A 23,158-nucleotide genomic window follows, 5' to 3' on the forward strand; every position below is an offset into this window, starting at 1 on the left:
AAAAAAAAACGAAAATGGGCACAATGTGCGAAGACTTCGATTCGAAACTCATTTGTATGCGATGCGAGCTGCAATGATGATGACGACGAACGGTTGGGAAGCCAGAAAATCAGAAATATTATGCAAAGAGTCCCCTTCTGCTCCCCTTGACTGGCAAAAAGGGGGTTACACAAACAAAGTTTTGCCGAAATCAAAAATCAAATCGAGTCTACCTGGTCATACTATATAATGCAGCAATGACCTGCCACAATCGAGTCATTCGAGTGTGAGCAATTGAACAGATCGAGCACGATGAAAACGCAACTGGCGCTACTTTTAGTCCTGGTCGGAGCTACGGCCATTGTTATGGCACGTCCGGAGCCACCGAAGTCTCGGTATGGTGCACCACCGGCACCACAAAAGGAATATGGCCCGCCACCGCCAGCTCAGCCCTTGCCTGTTTATGGTCCACCGGCTGCTTTCTATGGACCACCAGCTGCTCCCACATCCGAGTCAATTGTCACCAAGAACGTGTATGTGCATGTGCCTCCAGAGGAGCCGGAACTCTATCCGGCTGCATTGCCCATTCAAACTGCCGTGCCCAAGAAACACTACAAGATCATCTTCATCAAGGCACCAAATCCACCCACTCCACAGCGTCAGGTGTTGCCTCCTCCAGTGCAGGATGAGCACAAGACCTTGGTCTATGTGCTGGTCAAGAAACCCGAGGAACAATTGCCAGTGATTCTACCATCTCCCGCACCCACGGAGCCCAGCAAACCGGAGGTCTATTTCATCAAGTACAAACAGCAGCCGAAACCTGCCCCACAATACGGTCCCCCTGCCGCCGTGCCCGCCGATGAATACGGTGCACCACCAGCTCCCCGCACTCTGGAGCAGTTCTAGGATTAGTTCTAAGTCCGTCCTAATACTCAAACAATCAAATGTAAATATTATTTATATATAGTTGCCAACTTCAGTTGAGTTTGTTGACATTAAACGATAAAATCCCAATGATAAATGTTATAATTGAGATATACTAAAATGGGAGACTGGGGAAATAGAAAAAAATGTATCTTTAAAATAATTCTATAAAGAATTTAAGCCCAAAATATTTGGTGGGAATTTTTTTTTATTTGTTCTTATAAATTATCTATGAAGTCAAGAAATCTGGTCTTTTAAATAAAAAATTAGCTGAAACGAATGGTTATAAACATAAATTTAGAATGATCAATCTATAAATCTCAATACATTTACAAAGTTTTTAATTAAAATTAAATTTTATCTAGAGAAAAACTTTTTAAGATAACTAAAATACCCTTAACTCTTTTACTTCAAGAGTTTAGAGAAATATTTTAAAATTCAAATTATAAATAATTATTAATTTTTAGTTTACAAACATATATTGCATACATTAAAACACACAGATTATTATTTTTCAAGCCCAGCACAAGGCTTCTCCGCCACAATACAAATAGAATGAGTAAACAGTGATCCAGAAATAGGAATCGATAACTGTAAGTTGATCAATAAGATTATGTAAGACCACAAAGGACAGCGACAAACCAATAATACAAATTTCGCTAGCTAGAAATACATAGTTTTCAACATTATAAAGTTGAAGAATGAACAGACTTATGGCCCACACTAAACGCGCAAATGTGATAAGCAAAAAGGGTAAACAAAACCGATGTGATTCCTGTAATTGAAAAACTTTCATTAAGTCGCAAAAATTTGTCTCGTTAGAGATGAAAAACTTACAGCAGCCAGAGCATACATAAGTAATATGGATGAAGTAATTTGCAGTATCAGGAAGGCCATCCAAACATTATAGCTAAAATCTAATAAATTACGATTTAAATGAATTATGATAAGTGGAATATTCTATAGGAAATTAAAATTATACCGTGCTCAAAAACAACAGCCATAATAGTATTGATAATCACATCAGTAAATGCAATAATTGTGCAGGCCACGTTTAGGTCCATGCAACAGAATCCCTTCGTCAGTAAAACCATGATTTCTTATATGCTAAAAGTTGGGGAATTATACGAATTTTAAAAACAATGATTGAGTGCTATATCAAAGTAAAAAGACTCGATAGATAATTTCGTTGAAACACTGCTATAAAATTACCGAGAGTTAAATACAATAGAATCGATAAGTCAGAAGCGTATACTATAAATTAAGGGTAAACATTATTTTACAGGTTATGTTATAGACCAGAATTCACTTGTTTATTGGATATTTACAATAGATGATGATGTACAATAAAATTTAAATGTTCTCTTAAGCTTTAAAAATTTGAAGATACTTTTTTGAAATCAGCTCAGTTACTTCGCAATGAATAATAATAGGAATATACAACCAGGCAAAAGTACAAGCTGAGAACTAAGTAGACAATTTTGGCGAAAGCCTTTCCAGATAAATCCAGAACATGCTCACCTGCCTGAAATATGTCGAATACTACATAATCATAGAAATCGTCCACAATTACCACGTAAATGCATTCAACGATCAAAATGAGAACGTGCAACAGTGCCACAAATAAGTAGGGCAACAGTAGCCTACGAATAGTCTGTAAAAGAAGAGAATTGAAAAAAGATGATAATGTAAAAATTGAAAATTAAGTTCAAGACTTACCAAGATGCAACCAACAAGTAGAATTGTGCAGGATATCAGATAAGTACCGCTGATTAAAACAGATGCAAAACCCAGCAGGGAGTCACCTGGAATAAGAGAAAGATATAGTTTTGGTAATTTGAATAATGTGATTACTTACGATCCACGAAAAATCGATCAATGCCGCGTATTAATACATCGACAATAGAAATTATAATGCAACCTTGTCTTAAGTCAATGCAACAACAACAATTGTCCGTATAAATCATTGCGAGGTCTATAGATCTCTACAATTTTTGATTGATATAGCAAAGAAATACTACAGAAAAAAGCGATAATTTTTTTTTGATTTCATTAAAAATAAGTTGGGCTGTATGTTACTAAACATCGGTTAACCCTGACTTACATTACAACTATAAATAATTATGGTCATTGTGCAGCTTTGACATTATATTCAACTCACGTTTCTTTTTCAAATTTTATTGTTTTGCATATTTAATTTTTTTGTGTGTCTTTTGAAATTTGAGCTAGAAAAAGACATAATAAATTATAAAACTTAATAAAATTAATATTATAAATTCATTAAAGGCAACTAATTTTAGATCCTGGGTTAACTTTAACCTTTCAACAAAAGATTTTATTTTTATTCAAATATTTCCCAAATTCAGAGTGAAGAGAAAACCATTGAACAATTTACATTTTTATATAATTTCTTTATTGTGTTCCTTATTCTAGATTTTGTTGTAGTTTTTTTTTTATATTTTGGTTTTTGGGTAAATGTCTCACAACAACTATTATACAACTAGATTAATGTAATGCTTTAGGATGCCCCAGAATAATGATGTTTACAATTTTTAAAGTACAGTTGTTAAACATTTAATAAGTAATAGCCTCTCTATGAGCTTCTCAAGTATTTTGGAAAGTTGTTTTGATATTGTGTGTGTTTAATGGTCATGTAAACCTACAACTAAATATAGTTACATATTGTATAGTACACAGATTAGTACATAACTGAATGTATGTACTTACACATATATTTTTTTTATCGTATATCGATTATTTATATTTATTAACGGGTATTTCTTGGTGTTCATGTCTTATTAACTCAGTTCTTTGCGCAACTTTCGGTGCTTTTTCATGTTGGGAAAACATCATATATTTATAATATAGACTTGTTTATAGTTTAGATAAGCAGGCCGATGATTAAGAGATGAGAACAGCTTGGATATGAGTGATTAGTTAGAGTATCAACGTGATCGGTGAGGCATTCGAACTTAGGTTTTTTTTCATTCTTTTTGTTTTGTTTGTACTGCTATGGAAAACATTTTTTGGGCTAACTGTAAACGCTACAAAACACGACAACAAATATTTAATTCGATTAATCAAGTAACTGCTAAGCAACAAACTGAACCATGACACTGGCCCTAGGATAAGGATAAGGATTAGATTTTGCTCTAGGCCTCCTCGCACTCGTCCTCCTCCTCATGATGCACAAACAGGCGATGATTTCGTGCCTCAAGAATGATCCAAACAATAAGAGGCGCACATCCCAGCAACATGGAGGAGCCCATGCAATAGAAACATATCTCATAGTCACCGGACAGATCTCTTAGTAAGCCGGCCAAAGGTGGCACCGATATCGCTCCAATGCTCTGGAACATCCTCACCAAGCCATAACTCGAGCTAATCCGGTCCGTTCCAAAGACATCCGCCAACAGTACGGGCATTAGCACATACCAACTGCCCAGACAAAGACCATAAACCGCAGCAGATAATCCGACAAGTATCAGGGTCTTGGCAAAGGGTATCGTCAGTACAGCGAGACCAGCACCCAAAATGCTAGAGAAAGATTTGAAAATATTAGCAAAAGATCAAATACATAAAATAGTCAAATAATTATCTTGACAAAGCACAATATTTTTGATTTATTAATTTCTATTTAACTATAGCTCAGCTCAATTGATCTTAATATTTATTTATTTTATTTGTTTTAAAAAGCATTAGAAATTTTAATAAAATAGGAAACAATATATAAGAAAATATGAAATAGTTTTCTTTAAAAAACAAGGTTTGTGATATTGTCAAATCAATTACTTGACCAACTGTATGTAGAGACACTAACCATAATGTATAGGTCTTTTTCAGATCGAAAAGATGAAGATCCGAAAGCCAACCTAAGCCCAAGCGACCACACAAGTCCAAGACTGCACTGATGGCAACCAGATACCCTGCTTCACTTTTATTGTAGCCTGATAGAAAAAGAGAGAGAGAGAGAGAAAGAGAGAGTGAGAAGAAAATATGGTATGAATAAGAGATAGAAAGAGTGATCAGTTAATGGGGCAGATAGAAAAAGAATAATACGGAATAAGAATATAGAAATTGAAGATGAGCAAAGAAGAATGAGAGACAGAATAAACTACAGATTAGGAGAGTGACAAAGAAAGGCTGATTTTTTGAGAGAGAGAAAAAAAAATAATGAATGAACAGCTAGCGAATGAGATTGTCAATGAAAGAGAAAGAGAGACAGGAAGTATATGAAGTGAAAGACACTAGTAGAAAGGAAGAAAAGAGACATCTAGAATCAGAAAGAGACGCAGATAAAAGAGACAGGAAAAGAGAAGAAAGAAAGAGAAAGTAATGTGAGAAAAGGAGAAAAATAAACAAAAAAAAACTTAATAGACCACTGTACTTTTTTTAAGTACGGGATCTGAATAATACAAATAAAATAAAATAGGGGTCAATGAGAGAAGGAGAGATCTAATGCCATCCTAAATAGAGAAAACAAATGAATGCCAGAACGAATGAGAGATAGATCGAAAAGACTGAAAGTAATGCGTTAGAGAAGGACAGAGTGAATGAAAAAGAAAATATTTCTTCTCTCTTATACCGATCGACAAAGATACTTAAAGATAAATGGGAATATCGAAATGTAGTACCCACCAATGGATATAACATGCGCGGGCAGATAGTAGAGCATATAGGGACAACCGACTGACATGAGGGTGACGGACAGGCACATCAGTATAAAGCTGGGATCCTTGAGCAGACTGATGTCCAGATACATTTCGATGCGGGCACAGCAACTGCGCTTGAGTTTCCGCTCATCATCGTCATCCTCGTCGACGGCATCGTTGTCATCGTCATCATCATCGTAGACGACCGTCGACTCCAGTAATTGTGAGTCCAGAATGCTGCCATCCGATTGTTGTTGCTGCTTCAGCTCGCTGAGATTGCTGACGGGTGTGGGAATCTCCATGCTTTTGCTAAGACCACGACTAACCACACTGGGTGGCGACAATGGCTTCTCCAGATGAGCCTGAATCTTGTTGATGGTCTCATCGTTGGCAAAAACATTTCGACGTCGTCGACTGCCTCGGTTCGAATCGGTGCCGGAGTGTTTCCGGTATACCCAAGTGGAGTCGGTGCTGAGATCCTCCACAGAGTGTAGTAAACCGGAACTGCGCACCTTCTTCATGGGCTTGATAAAGGTGGTTTCCCCAATAATGTCCTTGACCTCATCATCGCTCTCCTGCGCCGACTTGTCTTGTGCTACATATAAAAAAATATTTTTTTTTAATTCTATACAATTAGAACCAAAATTTTATTTTATTTAAGCTGCATTAAATAAATAAATATAGTATATGAATCTTTTTCATCCCCAACTCACCTGGTTGCTTGCTGGCATAGTAGTTCAAATGATTCTTGCACTCCTCCAGGAACAAATGCTCAATGAACTTGTCGTTCAACTCATTTGACACCACCTCACAGGTGTCCAAGTAGGTCGATGTGGTGAGTATTCCCGTTGTGCTGGGATTGATGTCATCACCAATGGGCTTGCTATCAACATCCTGAGCCTGTGTCTGCTCTCCAAAGTCGCTTAGGGGCCGATAAAGGGTCGCCGAGAGGCAGACGTGCAACATGCAACCACCCAAAATGAGAAGAGTGCCATGGAAGCCGCAATTCTCCACCAGATGCTTTATGAGTATAGGCAGCACAAAGCTGCCTGCCGCTGTGCCCGACACACAGATTCCATTGGCCAAAGCCCGATGCTTGTCAAAGTACTGAGAGACAATCACAATTCCCGGCGTAGTCGAGAGGCCGCCTCCAATGCCTGGAGAGAGAAACGGAAAGGGATTTGTATTTAAAGCGAAGCTACCATCATTAGACATCAGTTTTCTTAAGTAATTATTATATGAATTATTTAGACTTGATTTAATTTCTTGAGAATTTTTTATCTTTACAACGTAAACCTAATTCTTTTCGACCATCTCCCATTTACCATCCCAATCTCCTTACCAACCAACCCCTTGACATTTTTTCAAAAACTTTGAACTCCCATAACTTTGTAAAAAGTCAACTAATTTTGATGCGGAATCTAATTATGCTCATGATTTGGCTTTAAAATTGATTCTACATTTAAATTTTTATCATCTAGAAAATTTGATATTTTTTTTCGATTCTAAGCCATCTATTAACCAATTTTCCATACCTACCCCTTGACATTTTTTCAAAAACTTTGACGTCTCATAACTTTGTCAAAACTCAACCAATTTTCAATCGGAATGTCAATTTGCTGATGATTTGGCATCTAAAATGATTATGCATTTAAATTTTTTCATCTAGAAAATTTGATATTTTTTCGACTCTAAGCTATCTATCATTCAATTTTCCATACCTACCCCTTGACATTTTTTCAAAAACTTTGAGCTCTCATAACTTCGTCAAAATTCAACCGATTTTCAAGCGGAATACCATTTTGGTCATGATTTGGCCTCTAAAATGATTATGCATTTAAATTTTATCATCTAGAAAATTTGATATTTTTTCGACTCTAAGCTATCTATCATCCAATTTTCCATACCTACCCCTTGACATTTTTTCAAAAACTTTGAGCTCTCATAACTTCGTGAAAACTCAACCGATTTTAGAGTGGAATACCATTTTGGTCATGATTTGGCCTCTAAAATGATTCTGCATTTAAATTTTATCATCTAGAAAATTTGATATTTTTTCGACTCTAAGCTATTTATCATCGAATTTCCATACCTACCCCTTGACATTTTTTCAAAAACTTTGAGCTCTCATAACTTCGTCAAAATTCAACCGATTTTCAAGCGGAATACCATTTTGGTCATGATTTGGCCTCTAAAATGATTATGCATTTAAATTTTATCATCTAGAAAATTTGATATTTTTTCGACTCTAAGCTATCTATCATCCAATTTTCCATACCTACCCCTTGACATTTTTTCAAAAACTTTGAGCTCTCATAACTTCGTCAAAATTCAACCGATTTTAAAGTGGAATACCATTTTGGTCATGATTTGGCCTCTTAATTGATTCTGCGTATAAATTTATATCATCTAGAAAATTTGATATTTTTCGACTCTAAGCCATCTATCATCCAATTTTCCATACCTACCCCTTGACATTTTTTCAAAAACTTTGACCTCTCATAACTTCGTCAAAATTCAACCGATTTAAAAGTGGAATACCATTTTGGTCATGATTTGGCCTCTTAATTGATTCTGCGTATAAATTTATATCATCTAGAAAATTTGATATTTTTTCGACTCTAAGCCATCTATCATCCAATTTTCCATACCTACCCCTTGACATTTTTTCAAAAACTTTGATCTCTTATAACTTTCATAAAACTTAACCGATTAATTTTTGTCGACCATTTTTTAATACCGAAATTAATTAATTAATGCACTCACCTGTAAGAATGCCAAAGGTGAACAGAAGATGCAGCAGACTGGTGGCAAAATAGCTGAGTACCATGCCAAGGGAGCAGAAAATGCCACCCACAAAGACAACGGAGCGGCAGGAGAAGCGCTGGCAAAGAGCGCTGGAGAGTGGAGCCAACACCAAACAGAGGGCCGAAAGAATGGCCGGAATCCAGGAGGCAACGGTGGCCGTTGAGCTGGGAAATGTTTCCATAATCTCCACATACAAGACGCCATATGATTTGACCAATCCAGCGACCCAGAACTGAACAGAGAAGGCGCCAAAGACGATGAACCAACCGTAGCCACCGTCGGGTGGCTCAGCGACACCGCCACCACTCTCCGTGGTGCTGGTGGATGACTCGCGATCCTTGGCCAGCTGCTTGTTGCGACGCTGCACAGGTCGCTCCGCTTCCTTGCCTCGTCTGAGGCACTTGCCACGCGCTGTGCCCGAAGATTGATTGCGACTGCTGCGCAACTCATGGGATTTGGCTATCAACGGACGAGCCGTTATGCTAGACACGGTCAACAGGTTCTCATTGTCATCCTCCTCCAGTTCGGATATATGATGCTCCAGCAAACTGGCATGCAACGTTCGGGGGCAACAGGGTGCATCCAAACTGAGTGTGGCGGGTCGACGAGCTGGCGAGACACATGACGAGGCGCAAGGGGAGGGCGAAGGCACACACAACGCTTGCATCTGCTTGACATCCAATTCGGCCAATGCCACCGCCACAGTGGGCACTGTGGGCAGCGGTGCTGGTGGTGCCGACACCACTGAGAACAGCGAACCACTTGTGGTCTGACACGCAACGCCGTTGGCCTTCTTGGATGCATCCAGTGTATCGTTGAGAATGAGCCCTCCCGACTCGTACTGGACTCCACCAGCTGGGTCCGGTTCACTCGCGCAGTAAACCGATCCCCGTGAACCCTGCAAATAATGCATAGACATATGGATCATCAAATGAGAAGCAGAGTATTGAGAGTGAATACGATATACCCTTATCTATACACTTGGAAAGAAATATTACCATAATTTTCCTATTTCTTTTGAGAAGTCCCTTATCAAACTTATATTAATAGTTATTACAGTAGCTTCTACTAATAAACAAAAATTTGTTACCAGATAATTTTTATAAACATAGTGTTTGAAACTTCAGTTTAGGATTTAAAGAAAAAAATAAGTTTATTTTGGTGTTTTATGGCATATTTATTTCATGTATAATATATATGAAACATATACACGTTCCGATTTTAGAGTCTCTACCTCTTCACGCGCTTTTACAGAACAGGGCTTAAAATTTATACGACTGTAGAAACTGATTTAAACTGTGTACTTATATTTTACAGGGTTGGAGATGCCGTCTCCTGTTACAGACATGACAAAAAACCATTATTATTATGTCCATAATATTTAACTATAAATTATAATCTCAAAAATCTCGTGGGCGAAACGCGCTGACAAATCAAAGGAAGCAACAACTTAGTCGTAATTTGTATTGCTAAATGGAATGTTCATAAAGCACGCGAACTTTAGTAGACGATATCGCCGACAGCTCTTTAATATATGAGCCACATTAGCATGTAATTGAGTTAACCCTTTGGCAAAGCCATCAACAAGCCAAACACCTTTCCCACATCTCATTTTCTCTGTCCCTCTTTCTCCATTTTGTTGTAATTATCCGCCACAAACAATTATTTACTCTAGTTCTTTTTTTCTTGTTTTAAAAAACTTCGTTTTGTTAAATCGATGTAATAAGTTTCGGGTAGTTGTTGTTGTTTAAGGGAGCTGTGTGAGTTGACGTCTGGGTATTTTCCATTTTCCCTTCACTTATTTCCCTTCAATTTGTTGCCAGTTTTTTTTCAGGGTCAAGTGCAAGGCAAGGTTTTGCCAGTGGGAGTCAATGTTAGATGTCTGATAAGAATTATTGAATGAATAGCTTTGGAAATCAAGTTAATGATGTATACAATTATTTCCATTTTTTTTTAGCATAACAAACGCTTTTAAAAGGTTTATTTTGCAGTTATAATTAACTATTGATAACGTTGCTAATAAATATATAATGCCATTAATGGAAAGTTTCTAGATAAGATATTTATAAGCATAAGCTTAATTAATGGCAGAAGATAATGACAGTGTGTATGGTATTCAAACAACAATTTCCCAAAAAAAAATTTAATGAATTTTTGATAATTTTGCTAAAATTTTGAGATAAAAAAATTAATGTGTACCCTAGCATAAAAAGTATTAATACTTAATAATAATAAAACAATATTTGTTGCAATTATATTGGATAATATTCACTGAGAACAAAGTACTATACATATTAAATGCTATTTATTTATTCAGAGCAAAGTATTGCATATTCTCCCTAATACTCATATTTTTTATATTTAATAAATATATTCTTTAAAAGCTTTTTTATTGAACTAGACTTGCGCATTATAAATAAAATTGTGCTTTTTATTTGCCGTCGCGAATTGTATTTGCAAACGATTTTCGTTCTTTTTTCATATCGCATATTAAAGATAAGTTCAAGTAAATTATTCATTGCTTTTGTTGTTGTTTTTACTCTATAATTGCTGTTGCCTTGCACATGTGTTTTTTTAGATTGTACATAGTTTGTTGTTGCGGTTTAGTGTCTTGTTTGCAACCAAACAGGTTTGCCAATAAATCAATAAAATTAGATTTCTAATGTTAGAATTGTGAAAACAGTTCAAGTTAGCATTTAGCGCCGGATCATTTCATGTGACTCCGTGGCGCAACGGTAGCGCGTCTGACTCCAGATCAGAAGGTTGCGTGTTCAAATCACGTCGGGGTCAATTGGGAATTTACTTTTTTAAATTTTCATTTTTTAATTTATGCTTAATTTTTTAATTTTTTTATTGCTTAAACAATTTTTTACGTATATATTTAACAATTATTATAACTTTTTTAAGTTTTTTTTATGCTAGACTTTTACTTCTAGACTTGTGTATATTTGTTGCTATAGCAACTATAACAGTATAGTGTTACAAATGCTCATAGCTATTAATCAATCTAAATAATGGGTGCAGTAGTATTGAAGGCTTGAAGACGAGATACCCTATGCTTCATGTGTACTTATGAGTATACAATTACATGTGTACACAATGTGAGACTGATTGCTTTGCACAGTGTGGTCACAGTGACGTCTATGTTCTTAGGTATACATTTAATGTCTGCCAGTAGAGCTGTCAGTCGTAACTCTTGAGAGAGAAAGAGAAAGAAAAAGAGTGCCACATACTCAGTATAGTTACACTTATATCCACACATGAATGGGTGTCTTAATTGATTACAAAGTGGGAAAGGGAAATGCAAGCAGTGGCTACAGTGGCGTCTATGTAAATGTGTCTACTATGATATTAAGGGAAAAATAGTATTAAGCTAAAGCAGTCTGGGAAAAACCTACACAACAATTCTGTTTGGATTTACAAGAATATTTGTATTGTAAATTATATTATTTATTAATTTTTTTATTACTTATAAACGTATTTATTTATTATTTATTCAACTCAAATTTGTTAATGCTTTATTTTATTATTTTAAAGTCTTTAAGTCGAGAATTTCTGTTCTATTTCTGCATGTCTGAATAGAGAATACGCCTGCATTACGTATACGCAGCATGCACCGTATAAATTAAGCCATCAAATGCTTAGCTATTAATTTAAGTCGCCTGGAAGGCGCGTGTCTCGTATCCGGTGACGTATCCGGTGACTCAATCCCTCGGTAAATTTTCTGCATTTTCCCATTCCCGTTTACAGTTTTTAATAATGATGGCATGTCAGTAGGAGGCAACGTGCCACTAATGGCTGCTCCCCATATTGATGGCGGAAAATAACCCATGGTAAATTGAAAGTCATGAACATGCAACCGTAGAATGCAATGCCACACTGTGGCTAATGACTTGTCTATCGCTTATGAGCACTCGAGTTAACTTTAGGATTCGATTCGTAAACTGATGCCGTGTGGCAGATAAATAAATATTATAGATGCTGAATGGCAGCATCTACGCCCTTTGACCTTGTCAGATGTCAAAGCTTAAGCTCTATTGTTGCTCTCATGCTGTGTACACAGAGTACAGAGTCAAGGCCTGTCGCCTGTCAGCAGGAATTCGGCTTAAACTGCCAGGAAGTGGGCGTGCTCTTGGCTAAACAATCGCAGCTGGCAAAAGTTGTAAAGGGTAGTGAAAAGAGGGGAAAGGAGCAACGGCAACGGCAACGGGTGTGTGCCATTCAAGTGGCAATGTTGTGTTACATTTTCAATTTCGCAACATCTCAAGGCCCTGACGCAATCTGCTCGTAATGGAAATGAAAAACTTTGCTACTGCCTCCAGCTGCTGCCGTTCTATCAATGTGGGCGGCAATCGCTGTGTGGGCGTAAAACTGCAACAGGGATTTGCTGGACTCAACTTGTTGATGTGCTTTTATAAAAAAAGGGAGATTTTCTATCCAATTTGCAGCAGAAAAAAATTTTATTAAAATTTAAACCGTATTAACTTTTCTTGTAAGCTTACAAAGTTATGCTATACAATCAGGCTGCCTTTGAATATCTCATCAGTCAGTAAATATAATTATTACAAAAGTTTCTTACAGATGTTTTAAATTCTAGGAAATAAACGTTATGAAAAACATACTTTTTGGCCCGTAAAAACTGATAAAATTCCAAGCAATTCAGAATGTTTGAGCTGAAAAACTTAATTAAAATTGTCCAGAAATACATCAATAGCATAATCTTCCGAAAGAAAACGAAGTAAAAGCAGAAGATGACAGACCCTTAACAAATGAACATCTTTTTAATACAAAAGGATAAATGTTAAATTAACAACAAAATAAAATCATTTTCTACTGTTAAATATTGAGTGTCTTTAAATATCATTTATAGACCGGTAAGCGACAGGTCACAAAATGTATGATTTTAATATGTTTGGCTTGCAATTATATTGCATTTTTAAAGTTAAGCAAGCTTTAAAATTGAGTATATATAAAATAAGAAGATATCTAGTAATTTTGAAAAAAACCGCGCAATTTGAAAAAATATGCAAAAATTTCCTAGTTGTATTTGGATGCTATTAAGCATACTCTTTATTATTATATTTTTTTAATGTTTTTATAAATCTCTAGAACCAATTTTAAGTAATTTTAATTTAAGTAAGAGCTTCTAAAATATGGAAATCTTTTGTAACTATTAAAAATACCTCCGTTTGGAAAAATACATGATAATTTTCTAATAATAATTGAATGCTTCAGATCCTACCCTTCTTTAGAAATAATGGTATTAATCTTAAGAACAATTTCTTCTAAAGTAACAGAGTTTGTTGTTTATTAGTTATTCCTCAAGGGTTAGCTAGGGTCAGATTTCATAGCCAGCTCGCTACCAACATGTGTTAGTCAGTTGTTGTTGTTGACCTATACTCATCATGTCATTAAATACTCCATTGTTTACTCGCTTGCAACTCATTTGCTTTGTTTGCTTTTGGAGCTGATCAGAGCGCATGCTCACCATCAAATGGAATGCCTACCAAGCGACCTCAAACTACCTCAATAATTTTGTGATTACCCCAAAAACATAGAGAGAAAGAGAGAGAGAGAAGAGAGAGAGCACGGAATAAATCAGACGCGTTTCTTGACCTTAGCTGTCAGCTTGTGTGACACACAAATAGCCATATTAAACATAAACATCTATTGTTTTGTTGCTTTTGTGTTGCACTCACCTGTAAATGCCATTCACGCTGCAGGGATGACATTGTCGTCCTTTGCTAAACGTTAAACGCCTTCTCTGATGTTTCTCTTGTTGCTCGCGTTGTTGTTGTTGTTGCTTGGGGCGTTGTTGTTGTGCACCCAAATGCATTGGTTTAGCTCTGTTGGCCCACCCACAAAGAAACAGCAGAAAGGACTTGGCCCAACTTGGCCCAATTAAATGATTTCTATGCGTTCTTCGCACACGGCGTATGCGTGATGCCCTTTCTCACTTTCCCTTTGATTTGGCACTCAATTCACACTTATAATTAATGTTTAGATATTTGTTTTAATTATTTATATATTTCTTTTTATTGTTGCTAAGGCTTTGCAGGAACTTGTGTGATATTTTATGTTTCTTTATATCTGTTATTTTCTGTGTCTTAATTTTTCTTATGGCGTTGGCATTGGCGTCATTTTGTTGGTCGCCCTCGGGACAGCAGCTGCTTCCTGTTCAGGTTGCGTGCTCGTTTCCGTTTCCGCTACACTGCAGTCTGCTGCACACACGCTCGCACACACACACACACGCACACACAACACACTCCCAAGTGCGCTCGTGTCTGTGCGAGTGTTCAACAAATATGCGCTACTCAAAATTTCTGCTACAAATCGATATAAAATATTTATTTCTGATGCACGTAAATTCGGTTCGAAATGCAACAAAAAATAAATTCACAATTAACCCGAATATTTTTTATACAATCGGTTTTATTATTTCTACTTTTATTCAACAATAATCAGAAATTTTTAAACGAGCTTTACTTTTGCTTTGTTTCAATTTTATTACTTTTTTTGTTTTGTTTGCCAATTTAGTTTAAGCGACTGGTACAAAGTTCTGCGTTGAACTGAATTTCGTAATGTCCTTTGGTGCCTTTGAGACTAGAAAAACAGCAGATGGAAATTCAACTTCACCACAGCCAAAGCCGTGTTGAAATTGAGTTCAACACTGTGAGAGAGCGAGCGTGCGTAAGAGAGACTTTTTGTTTTGTTTTGCTCGTCATTTTTGGCCGCTTGTTGTGGGCTTTTCCATTTTTGCTTTGACTATTTGTTCTGGAAGCAGGCTTAAATTGAAGGTTGGCAGCAAATTTATCACTATTTACCGGCTAAGTTGCTTAGCTTTTTCCTTATAGATGACCCGCAACTGCATTCGCATGTATAATTAATTGACATGCTTGGGCATCGGTGTCAGATACATATTAAATTTACTTAGGAATATATATACATGGGTGTCGCAGCCAGAGTCAAGAGGGATACTCTAGGATACAATAGTAGGAAATTATATTTTGACGAGTCTTCAATACATTTATGTTATTTAAATGACTTATATTTTACAATCTTAATGATAATTAGATAATATAAATTTGTATATTTCGGGTTTAACTTTCCCTCTTTGCTCTCCAGTCTTCTATAATTTCGCGTGCTTTAAATGAATGAAATTTTTTTAGTGACAATATAATGATTTAATTTAACTAATTTCGGCTTTAAGCATACCTTTTTGTTTATTTACGCTATTTAATTTTTTAACCCGACTTTTTTGAAGCAGAATTGCATAACGGAGCTTTTCCTCCGGTGATCCAGCTCCTTCAGTTTCAATCGACTCTGAAATAAATAAATTCTTTGAATTACGCACATCTATTTTATAAATGTGTTGGTTGATGGAATAAATACTAACCGATCAATGCACTATAGAAATGCTCAAGACTTTTAAGTGATTCCTTGCCAGATACCCCTTCTATATTATATTGCGTAGTGACGTGGTCAGCAATAATATATTTTAAATTCTTTCGCACTCCTTTCCCTTTCTTTTGCAGTATCTGACTGATCACTTCTATCTGCAATAAACTTATCAATAACATACATTTGTAATACATAAAAACTTGTATTACATACATAGCAGTTTCTATCCTGTTGCTCAATGTCGTTATTGATTTGAATCAAAGCTTTCTTTGACGTAATAGGGAATTTATTTTCGAGGTCCGTGTCTGTGACTACAGGCTTTTGCAGAATTTGTCTTATAAGCACTTTCTGCTTAGCGAAATCCTCCATTAATGAATGGAATTGTTCTGAAATTTAAAATTTGACATTAATATGAATATCTAAAATTATATAAACAGGTGTACAATACCTGACATTATCGTCATTCTCTTGTCTAAGGAATCTAAAACAATCAAATGAAATGTTTACATTGAAATAGTTGCAATAGAATGGGGTTTGATGTTTTTGTTTGGATTACACTTACCCAGCGAATGGACTAACGACCAGTGGGCGCCATCATCAGTAATATAGGTCGGTTCCTCCAGTGTCACTTCAAATATCTCCTCTTTTATTAGCTGAGGTTTACGACTGCGACGTACTTTCGGCATTATTTTTATTATAATTAACTTTAAATAAATATTAGATGCTTGCTGGATGCACAACAAAATACATTGCAATAATATAAAATGTGGCAGCACTGACTATCATCGTGAGAGCGCATAAGAAGGTTGTACAGTGCTTATCGAGCTATGACGTCACAGTCTTTCGTCTTGGAAATTCGTTTGCTCTTTACAGTTCTGTATTACTATTCACTTATTCACATTTCATATGACAACATAACTGGCTTCTACTAACCTTAAATAAATTGCAACAAGTTGGTAGTCACACGAACATCAGAAAAAAAAAACAGTTTTTTTGACAATAACAATAAGGGAGTTCCTGAAATTTATTATGAACCAAAAAATAAACGGGCAGTGTCAGGAAATTAAATTGAACTTTTGTCATTTTCTTTTACGAAACTAAATTTAATTTAAATCGGTTTGAGGAGTTCTATTATTACTCAAATTCCTTTTATTTTATTTTATTTCTTCTTTATATATTACTTTCCGTTTATTTTTGTTTTGGGATTTTATAACACGCTTTTTTTGAAGCTGCATTGCATTACGAAGCTTTTCCTCCGGCGATCCGACTCCATCAGTTTCTATCGACTCTGAAATAGACAAATTTACAAATTATGCACAACTTTTTTTTTCTTTTTGAATTTATGCTTACTGAGCAAAGCATTATAAAAGTGTTCAAGGGCTTTAAGTGGTTCTTTGCCCAATATCCCATCTATATTATATTGCATAGTGACGTTGTCGGCAATAATATTTCTTAAATTCTTTCGTACTCCTTTTGGAAGAAGTAGCTGTCTCATAACATTTATCTGCAATAAAAAAAAAATAAAATACATTTGTACTAAACAATAACTTATTACTTACATAGGAGTTCCTATCCCCCGTCTCAATGTCGTCATTGATTTGGATTAAAGCATTCTTAGATAATATGGGGAATTTTTTTCCTAGGTCCGTGTCATAAGCACGCCCATTAAGAAGCTGTGTTATAAGCACCTTCTGCTCAGCGAGATCATCCAAAAGTGATTTATATTGGTCTGCATTTTTAAATTTTGTTATTATATATATAACATGAATTAAACATTTGTACAATACCTGACAGTATTGCCATTCTCTTGTCAATCGAATCTAAAAATAATTCAAAATTAAAAGTTTAAAATCGATTTAATTGCAATAGTTTTCTGCATTTTAGAATTTGGTTATCACCCTAATATTGTTTTCCTTATGCTTACCCAGCGAATGGACTAACGACCAGTGGGCGCTACCATCAGTACAATAGACTGGTTCCTCCAGCGTCCCTTCAAATACCTGCTCCTTAACTGGCTGAGGTTTGCGACTACGACGCACTTTTGGCATTATTAATTATTAGTAATAAATTGTAAACAATAATAAATTACTTGCTGGATGCACAATCAACGCAATGTGGCAGCACTAGTTACTATCATGGTGTGAGCGCATAGGAAGGTTGTGCAGTGCTGGTTTAAAATTCGCACGTTATTTTATATTTGCACACTCACTGCACCACCTTATAAATATCTGGCACTATGGCTGAATGCTGCCAGCCTGAAGAATTTGCAGTGAGTTGGCAGCCACACAAGTAAACAGATGTTCGCCAGACTCGAGCTAGAACATTATAATAAAAACAATATTAATGACAATAACAATGTGTGTCATTTGAAGTAGAGCACAAATTAAGCAACAATTCGCACACAATGGATCCTGTAGTATTCTTCGTCGTGCTGACGTCGATTTACGGCATGATGTACTTCTTTGATCGCTTCTTTAAAGTTTGTTTATATTTTTCATGCTAAACATACATGTATTAAATGAGTTTGTTTTATTTAGAGCTGCATGCACTATCCATACGATGCCTTTCTGCGCAACACCGGACTGAACGTGAACTTTATGAGCCTCCATTGGCACTCAAGTGCCAGCGCCTTTAACCGGATGCTCATACGCTGGGGATCCTCATCCGGCAGCAGCTTCACTCGCAATTTTCTAGTCAAAAGCTTTAACATGGGAGTCGTGCTGTCATTTCTGCTGCTTCCCGTTGGAATCATATTGCTTATCATTACCATATTCAGTGGCAGCGACTCTGGAACGTCGGCAGCATCAACATCGACATCGACAGCTTCGACGCCCGCTGTACAACTGGAAATTTTATTGCCTGGGGTTAATCTGCCCCTGCAAGAGATTGGCTATTATATAGCCACATTGGTACTGTGTACCTTGCTGCATGAGCTGGGCCATGCTCTAGCTGCAGTGCTGGAAGATGTGCCGGTTACCGGCTTTGGTTTCAAGGTGAGCAGAATGACCAATCGAATCTTCTAATTGATTGAAGCATTTTTTTTAAAATTTAAATAGCTTTATTTCTGCCTTCCATTGGCCTACACGGAGCTCTCGCACGATCATTTAAATGGCCTACGCTGGTTTCGCAAGCTTCGCATTCTCTGTGCGGGCATTTGGAATAATTTCCTGTTTGCCGGCCTTTGCTATCTGTTAATCTCTACACTGAGCATCACCATGTCACCATTTTACATCCTCAACAAATCTGTGATTGTTACCGATCTGACGCCAAAGTCGCCACTGCGAGGGGAACGTGGTTTGAAGCTGGAGAATGTGTTGACCCATCTAAACGACTGTCCAGTCACGAGCGAGGATAGCTGGCTGGATTGCCTGCAGCAGGCTCAACAGATACGTCTGGGTTACTGCATCAGCTCGGATTTCATACGCTTGAACGATGAGAGCATCGACATCTCGCATCACAGCGCCGATGGCAGGCTGCAGTGCTGTGAGGAGCGCAATCCCAATGTCAGCTGCTTTGAGTACGTTGAGGACATTACTGTGGATGCACCTGCGGAGATACCACAACATGTTTGCCTAAATGTGCGTCGCACCCTCGAGGATGCCAGCGGATACTGCAGAACTGGCGTTTGTCCGCAGGGATATTGTTTGCGTCCCATGTTGCACAATACAACCAGCATTTTGGTCTTCAAGAGACAGAATCTTGAGGGACAGTCAATCCCTCAAGTCATATATGTGGGCCAGCCACGAGATGTGCTACGTACAGTGCGTGTGTCAGGTTTTGTGCCGCAATATCCACATTTGAGCTCCGCCTGGCCAGATGCCTGGTCGTTGCTGCTCAAATACAATGTTGTCTTTAGCATTGGCCTGGCCTTAATCAATGCGATTCCCTGTTTTGGTTTTGATGGCGCTCACATCACCAGCACCGTGATACACAGCTTTCTGGTGGGACGCGTGGAGGAGCACGCCAAACGGGATCTCATCTCACTGATCATCACCAGCGTGGGCTCATTGCTCTTCGGCCTGGCCCTGCTTAAAGTTGCCTGGCTAAGTTTGCTGCGTCCGCTGCTCTGAGCACTCTTCTATCTCTCTCTCGCTCTCCCTCTGTCTCTCAGAGTTAACAAGTACCAAAATGCTAGACTGCTTTTCTCACACACTTACTGAGACTAACTAAAACAGCGAATTGTAGCACCTCAAAGGTTTTAGAACGTTTATAATTAGTACATATATTTGGCTATTGTCACGGCTCTCGTATTTATTTATACAGATTTATGGTTGTCATTCTAGTTTATCATCAAATTTGTAACGCTCAAATAAAAACAAGCATTTTCCTCACTTGCCGCTCCCCTTGACACTAACGCCGCTCAGCTCCAGGCTCGTCTGCAGCTCTGTGAGACTCCGCCGGCCGCTCTGCAGCAGCATCTTGATGGCCACCTCGTCGTCTTGGCTACGATTCGCTTGGAAGTCGTGTCGGGCCCATTCCCTCAGCTCCCGCTGACTGTGCTTGTCCGGCACCAGGCGTGTGGTTCTCCAGATTTCCCTGTACAACTTGAGCACTTCCTGGCGCAACATGAACTTACAAAATTTAAAGACAAATTGTGTTAATTGCTTAATTTCGTAGTTTAACTTTCAACTTACCTGCTTCAAACTAAGTGCTGCTTTCGGAATTTTTGTCATTTTTGCATCTCATTCAATTCAGCTTACTATTTATTTTATTTATTTATAATTATTGCAAATACTTTTCTTCAGTTTTCTTACAACTTGCTGTGCTGCCATAAAAACAGCTGTTCAACAACAGCTGATTTTTGTTTTGCTTTCGCTGCGCTCTCTTTAGTTTTAAGAGCATGCGCTTTTTAAGCAAATGCAATAACAAATCAGTAAAAGCTCAGAACTTTTGGCTTTTAATTTATAGGTGAATTAAATATTAAAAGAAAATCGTATTCAGGCAAAACTCATTTTATATTTATTTTATAGCACAAAACTACTTTTATAGCGCTTTAATCGCTATTGGCATATGATGTTATCGATAATTTATTATCGATATATAAAAATTCCTTAATGTACAGCAATAAATAATAAACTTTTATAAACCTTATTAATGCGTGATTGTTTACTTATATTTCAATAGTTTAATAGCCATACAGGCTTTAATAATTAAAAAAAGTAATAGAAAATGCAAAATTAAATTAAAAAAGGAAAGTAACACTTTCATGTGTGTTGACCCCGACGTGATTTGAACACGCAACCTTCTGATCTGGAGTCAGACGCGCTACCGTTGCGCCACGGAGTCACATGAATGATCTTGCACTAAATGACATTATGAACAATATGGATTAAGAAATTTCATTCTAGGTCTACTTTCAGCTATATCAATAGATGAATTAAACAATTTCACTAAAAGAACAATTCAAATTTTATTACAACGACAATTAGTTTGACATGTGACAGGGTAAAAGGTTGAATAAATGCCATTAAATATTTAAATACAATTTTCGTCGACTGTCAGAAAATACGTTAGTCACAATATAATAAATTGCATGAGTAATTAATTTGGCACTTGAATTGAGAGTGAGATTTCTAATCAAATTATTTTTGATGAAATATTTAAATGCAACATTTATCTTTTGTAGCTGCATTGTTGTCTTTACGCCAATTTGATTGACATAACAGCTGTCGCATATTATTGTATCTTTATACCCTGTACACAATGATAATGGTGTAAATGCTATGTCCTTGAACAAACTCTGCACTTATTTCAAGTAGAAATGTGTTAGATGAGCTGTTTACAGGGCATCTTCTAGTCGAAAAGTTGACCTATATCCGAATACTGTTTTGTTATTTTGATTATATTGTTCTATTTGAACACATAATTTAAATTTCATAAACGATGATGCATTTTTATTTGTGGTAAATGAACAGAACAGACGACAGCCAATTTAGCAGACGACTTGTCAAATTCGGACTTCTGTTATTCGCTTAGGTATTAGTGTACTTTTTTCTCCAGATACGACGATTTATAGGGCGACTGGCACCGCTGCAATATTGCTTGATATTCTGTACTTCGTACAAATTACCGAGTGGTAAATGCATTATTTGTCTACGTCTATCTCTAGGGCACAATTGCCAGCTGTTTTTGCCCGTCCCGTTACCAATATTGTCAGTTAACCGATTCACAGGCCCTAACCAATTCAACCAAGCATGTGGTAAGTAACTGATAATGAGCTAAAACGTTATTTAGCTAAGATAAGAAATAAACTGTGATCGATATTTAAAAACAACCTGTAAGAAATTTATATTAATAATACTCTATAAGATTACAGCTGCCTCAATCTGTATCTTTAGGACATCTTTATTTTTTCAAGGGTGCTTTCTTATATTTTCTAATATTTATTTTAACATCATGAGATCATTTCTACAAATTTTTGCTAAAAACTGTGAGACCGAAGCAAGTCAAAAGATACATTATTCATTTGTAATCTAATCAACATCTATCCAATTATAAAACAACATAATTAATTCAAAAATAATGATATCAGATGGCCTTTATAGCGCAGCAGAACATTGTTGAAATTACTTAAATAACCCATTAATTTCGAATTTCAAATTTCGATTCGTTCTTTTATTGCGCTGTTCGTTCAAGTGCGTTTATCTCAGTGCAATGAGAAATTTGAATAAATTAAAGGAAATTAGACATAACACAATAATAAATTTACAAAAAAAAAAAAACAAGAATCGCGCTGCTGCAGTCAGTCAGGTAAACGGCAGAAGCAGAATACGATGCCATTTATTTTTAACTACAAGTTGCATCCACCACAATATGAAAATATATTTCAGCAAAGAGTTGAGACCCGTTGAGTGGCAGCGTGACTGAGAGACTGAGAAACTGAGAGACAGCGGAGATACAAACTGAGACAGTTTCGTTTTCATTTTCGTTTTCATGAGACGGAAAAATCATCTTAGTCGCAACTTTGACTCATCAAAGTGGGATGCAGTAGGGGCCCCAACTGCAACAGTCTCCAAGCAATACGTCATCAACAGCAGCCACTCTGACTGGGAGGCCCTCAGCTGCGCATACGCAGCAGAGGTAACAGCAAGTAACAGAAGCACACGAAGCAGAGCAGCAGCAGCGACGCCAACACTGCACAGTGGAACCACCAACGAAAAATGCATTTGAAAGAATATTAATCAAGCGAGAAAATCTGTAGACCAATTCAAGAAACATTTTTTGTTGTTACCATTTGCATAATATTTTTTATTGTTAATTGAGAATTGATTGCAACCATTTTTAAATTTAAGCTTATAATATAATCTTGTTAACAGAATCTTAACAGAACTTTAACTTATAAACTTGCTAAAAAATTTTATATTTTCTTTAAATACGAAACGAATTATTTAATG

General features: G+C 36.6%; 8 protein-coding genes and 2 non-coding genes across 11 annotated transcripts; 3 read left to right on the forward strand and 7 right to left on the reverse strand.

The window, feature by feature from the left end:
• The first annotated feature begins 291 nt into the window (after positions 1-291).
• Positions 292-993, forward strand: LOC117784269 (extensin-3). The gene has a single exon (XM_034621965.1). The coding sequence runs from the start codon at positions 292-294 to the stop codon at positions 883-885; it is 594 nt and encodes a 197-aa protein (XP_034477856.1). The 3' UTR covers positions 886-993.
• Positions 994-1,385: 392 nt separating this feature from the next.
• On the reverse strand, positions 1,386-2,010 carry LOC117784273. Its single transcript, XM_034621969.1, has 4 exons — positions 1,886-2,010; positions 1,741-1,820; positions 1,546-1,678; positions 1,386-1,494 (listed from the first exon to the last, which is right to left on the reverse strand). Exons 1-4 carry the CDS (start codon positions 1,995-1,997, stop codon positions 1,418-1,420), a joined length of 402 nt encoding a protein of 133 aa, XP_034477860.1. The 5' UTR covers positions 1,998-2,010; the 3' UTR covers positions 1,386-1,417.
• Positions 2,011-2,282: 272 nt separating this feature from the next.
• On the reverse strand, positions 2,283-2,870 carry LOC117784270. Of its 2 annotated transcripts, XM_034621967.1 has the most exons (4): positions 2,762-2,870; positions 2,623-2,708; positions 2,425-2,557; positions 2,283-2,370 (listed from the first exon to the last, which is right to left on the reverse strand). In XM_034621967.1, the coding sequence occupies exons 1-4, from the start codon at positions 2,868-2,870 to the stop codon at positions 2,309-2,311; spliced, it is 390 nt and encodes a 129-aa protein (XP_034477858.1). In that variant the 3' UTR covers positions 2,283-2,308. The 2 variants fall into 2 exon arrangements, with proteins under 2 accessions (XP_034477858.1, XP_034477857.1); XM_034621966.1 differs by having other exon boundaries at positions 2,283-2,557.
• Positions 2,871-3,729: 859 nt separating this feature from the next.
• LOC117783883 lies at positions 3,730-14,218 on the reverse strand. Its single transcript, XM_034621444.1, has 6 exons — positions 14,063-14,218; positions 8,322-9,261; positions 6,269-6,712; positions 5,542-6,150; positions 4,724-4,850; positions 3,730-4,440 (listed from the first exon to the last, which is right to left on the reverse strand). Exons 1-6 carry the CDS (start codon positions 14,093-14,095, stop codon positions 4,056-4,058), a joined length of 2,538 nt encoding a protein of 845 aa, XP_034477335.1. The 5' UTR covers positions 14,096-14,218; the 3' UTR covers positions 3,730-4,055.
• On the forward strand, positions 11,082-11,153 carry Trnaw-cca. Its single transcript has one exon. It is a non-coding gene; the product is annotated as a tRNA-Trp (tRNA).
• A 652-nt stretch (positions 14,219-14,870) lies between the features above and the next one.
• Positions 14,871-16,507, reverse strand: LOC117784161. Its single transcript, XM_034621819.1, has 6 exons — positions 16,327-16,507; positions 16,213-16,245; positions 15,978-16,150; positions 15,760-15,919; positions 15,579-15,686; positions 14,871-15,507 (listed from the first exon to the last, which is right to left on the reverse strand). Exons 1-6 carry the CDS (start codon positions 16,448-16,450, stop codon positions 15,464-15,466), a joined length of 642 nt encoding a protein of 213 aa, XP_034477710.1. The 5' UTR covers positions 16,451-16,507; the 3' UTR covers positions 14,871-15,463.
• A 407-nt stretch (positions 16,508-16,914) lies between these two features.
• Positions 16,915-17,870, reverse strand: LOC117784631. Its single transcript, XM_034622425.1, has 5 exons — positions 17,689-17,870; positions 17,552-17,584; positions 17,324-17,493; positions 17,115-17,268; positions 16,915-17,052 (listed from the first exon to the last, which is right to left on the reverse strand). The coding sequence occupies exons 1-5, from the start codon at positions 17,810-17,812 to the stop codon at positions 16,919-16,921; spliced, it is 615 nt and encodes a 204-aa protein (XP_034478316.1). The 5' UTR covers positions 17,813-17,870; the 3' UTR covers positions 16,915-16,918.
• On the forward strand, positions 17,853-20,095 carry LOC117784630 (membrane-bound transcription factor site-2 protease). Its single transcript, XM_034622424.1, has 3 exons — positions 17,853-18,243; positions 18,302-18,757; positions 18,821-20,095. Exons 1-3 carry the CDS (start codon positions 18,169-18,171, stop codon positions 19,832-19,834), a joined length of 1,545 nt encoding a protein of 514 aa, XP_034478315.1. The 5' UTR covers positions 17,853-18,168; the 3' UTR covers positions 19,835-20,095.
• Positions 19,990-20,561, reverse strand: LOC117784632 (LYR motif-containing protein 2). The gene is made up of 2 exons (XM_034622426.1): positions 20,399-20,561; positions 19,990-20,335 (listed from the first exon to the last, which is right to left on the reverse strand). The coding sequence occupies exons 1-2, from the start codon at positions 20,435-20,437 to the stop codon at positions 20,093-20,095; spliced, it is 282 nt and encodes a 93-aa protein (XP_034478317.1). The 5' UTR covers positions 20,438-20,561; the 3' UTR covers positions 19,990-20,092.
• A 417-nt stretch (positions 20,562-20,978) lies between these two features.
• On the reverse strand, positions 20,979-21,050 carry Trnaw-cca. Its single transcript has one exon. It is a non-coding gene; the product is annotated as a tRNA-Trp (tRNA).
• Between the last annotated feature and the right edge of the window lie 2,108 nt (positions 21,051-23,158).

This window comes from Drosophila innubila (assembly GCF_004354385.1).
Source record: "Drosophila innubila isolate TH190305 chromosome 2R unlocalized genomic scaffold, UK_Dinn_1.0 1_C_2R, whole genome shotgun sequence".
NCBI lineage: Eukaryota > Metazoa > Arthropoda > Insecta > Diptera > Drosophilidae > Drosophila > Drosophila innubila.

Coding starts and splice junctions, on each gene's coding strand:
- LOC117784269 (XM_034621965.1), top strand. CDS start 292: ATGAAAACGCAACTGGCGCTACTTTTAGTCCTGGTCGGAGCTACGGCC.
- LOC117784273 (XM_034621969.1), bottom strand. CDS start 1,997: ATGGTTTTACTGACGAAGGGATTCTGTTGCATGGACCTAAACGTGGCC. Junction 1,821..1,885: donor GGCTGTTGTTTTTGAGCACG/GTATAATTTTAA, acceptor GTAATTTATTAG/ATTTTAGCTATAATGTTTGG. Junction 1,679..1,740: donor TTATGTATGCTCTGGCTGCT/GTAAGTTTTTCA, acceptor TTTCAATTACAG/GAATCACATCGGTTTTGTTT.
- LOC117784270 (XM_034621966.1), bottom strand. CDS start 2,870: ATGATTTATACGGACAATTGTTGTTGTTGCATTGACTTAAGACAAGGT. Junction 2,709..2,761: donor TGATCGATTTTTCGTGGATC/GTAAGTAATCAC, acceptor CTCTTATTCCAG/GTGACTCCCTGCTGGGTTTT. Junction 2,558..2,622: donor TACTTGTTGGTTGCATCTTG/GTAAGTCTTGAA, acceptor CTTCTTTTACAG/ACTATTCGTAGGCTACTGTT.
- LOC117783883 (XM_034621444.1), bottom strand. CDS start 14,095: ATGTCATCCCTGCAGCGTGAATGGCATTTACAG. Junction 9,262..14,062: donor AGCGTGAATGGCATTTACAG/GTGAGTGCAACA, acceptor CATTATTTGCAG/GGTTCACGGGGATCGGTTTA. Junction 6,151..6,268: donor CTATGCCAGCAAGCAACCAG/GTGAGTTGGGGA, acceptor TTTTATATGTAG/CACAAGACAAGTCGGCGCAG.
- LOC117784161 (XM_034621819.1), bottom strand. CDS start 16,450: ATGCCGAAAGTACGTCGCAGTCGTAAACCTCAGCTAATAAAAGAGGAG. Junction 16,246..16,326: donor GTCGTTAGTCCATTCGCTGG/GTAAGTGTAATC, acceptor TGATTGTTTTAG/ATTCCTTAGACAAGAGAATG. Junction 16,151..16,212: donor GAGAATGACGATAATGTCAG/GTATTGTACACC, acceptor TTTAAATTTCAG/AACAATTCCATTCATTAATG.
- LOC117784631 (XM_034622425.1), bottom strand. CDS start 17,812: ATGCCAAAAGTGCGTCGTAGTCGCAAACCTCAGCCAGTTAAGGAGCAG. Junction 17,494..17,551: donor GAGAATGGCAATACTGTCAG/GTATTGTACAAA, acceptor TTAAAAATGCAG/ACCAATATAAATCACTTTTG. Junction 17,053..17,114: donor CTTTTATAATGCTTTGCTCA/GTAAGCATAAAT, acceptor TGTCTATTTCAG/AGTCGATAGAAACTGATGGA.
- LOC117784630 (XM_034622424.1), top strand. CDS start 18,169: ATGGATCCTGTAGTATTCTTCGTCGTGCTGACGTCGATTTACGGCATG. Junction 18,244..18,301: donor TCTTTGATCGCTTCTTTAAA/GTTTGTTTATAT, acceptor TGTTTTATTTAG/AGCTGCATGCACTATCCATA. Junction 18,758..18,820: donor TTACCGGCTTTGGTTTCAAG/GTGAGCAGAATG, acceptor AAATTTAAATAG/CTTTATTTCTGCCTTCCATT.
- LOC117784632 (XM_034622426.1), bottom strand. CDS start 20,437: ATGACAAAAATTCCGAAAGCAGCACTTAGTTTGAAGCAG. Junction 20,336..20,398: donor CAGCACTTAGTTTGAAGCAG/GTAAGTTGAAAG, acceptor AAATTTTGTAAG/TTCATGTTGCGCCAGGAAGT.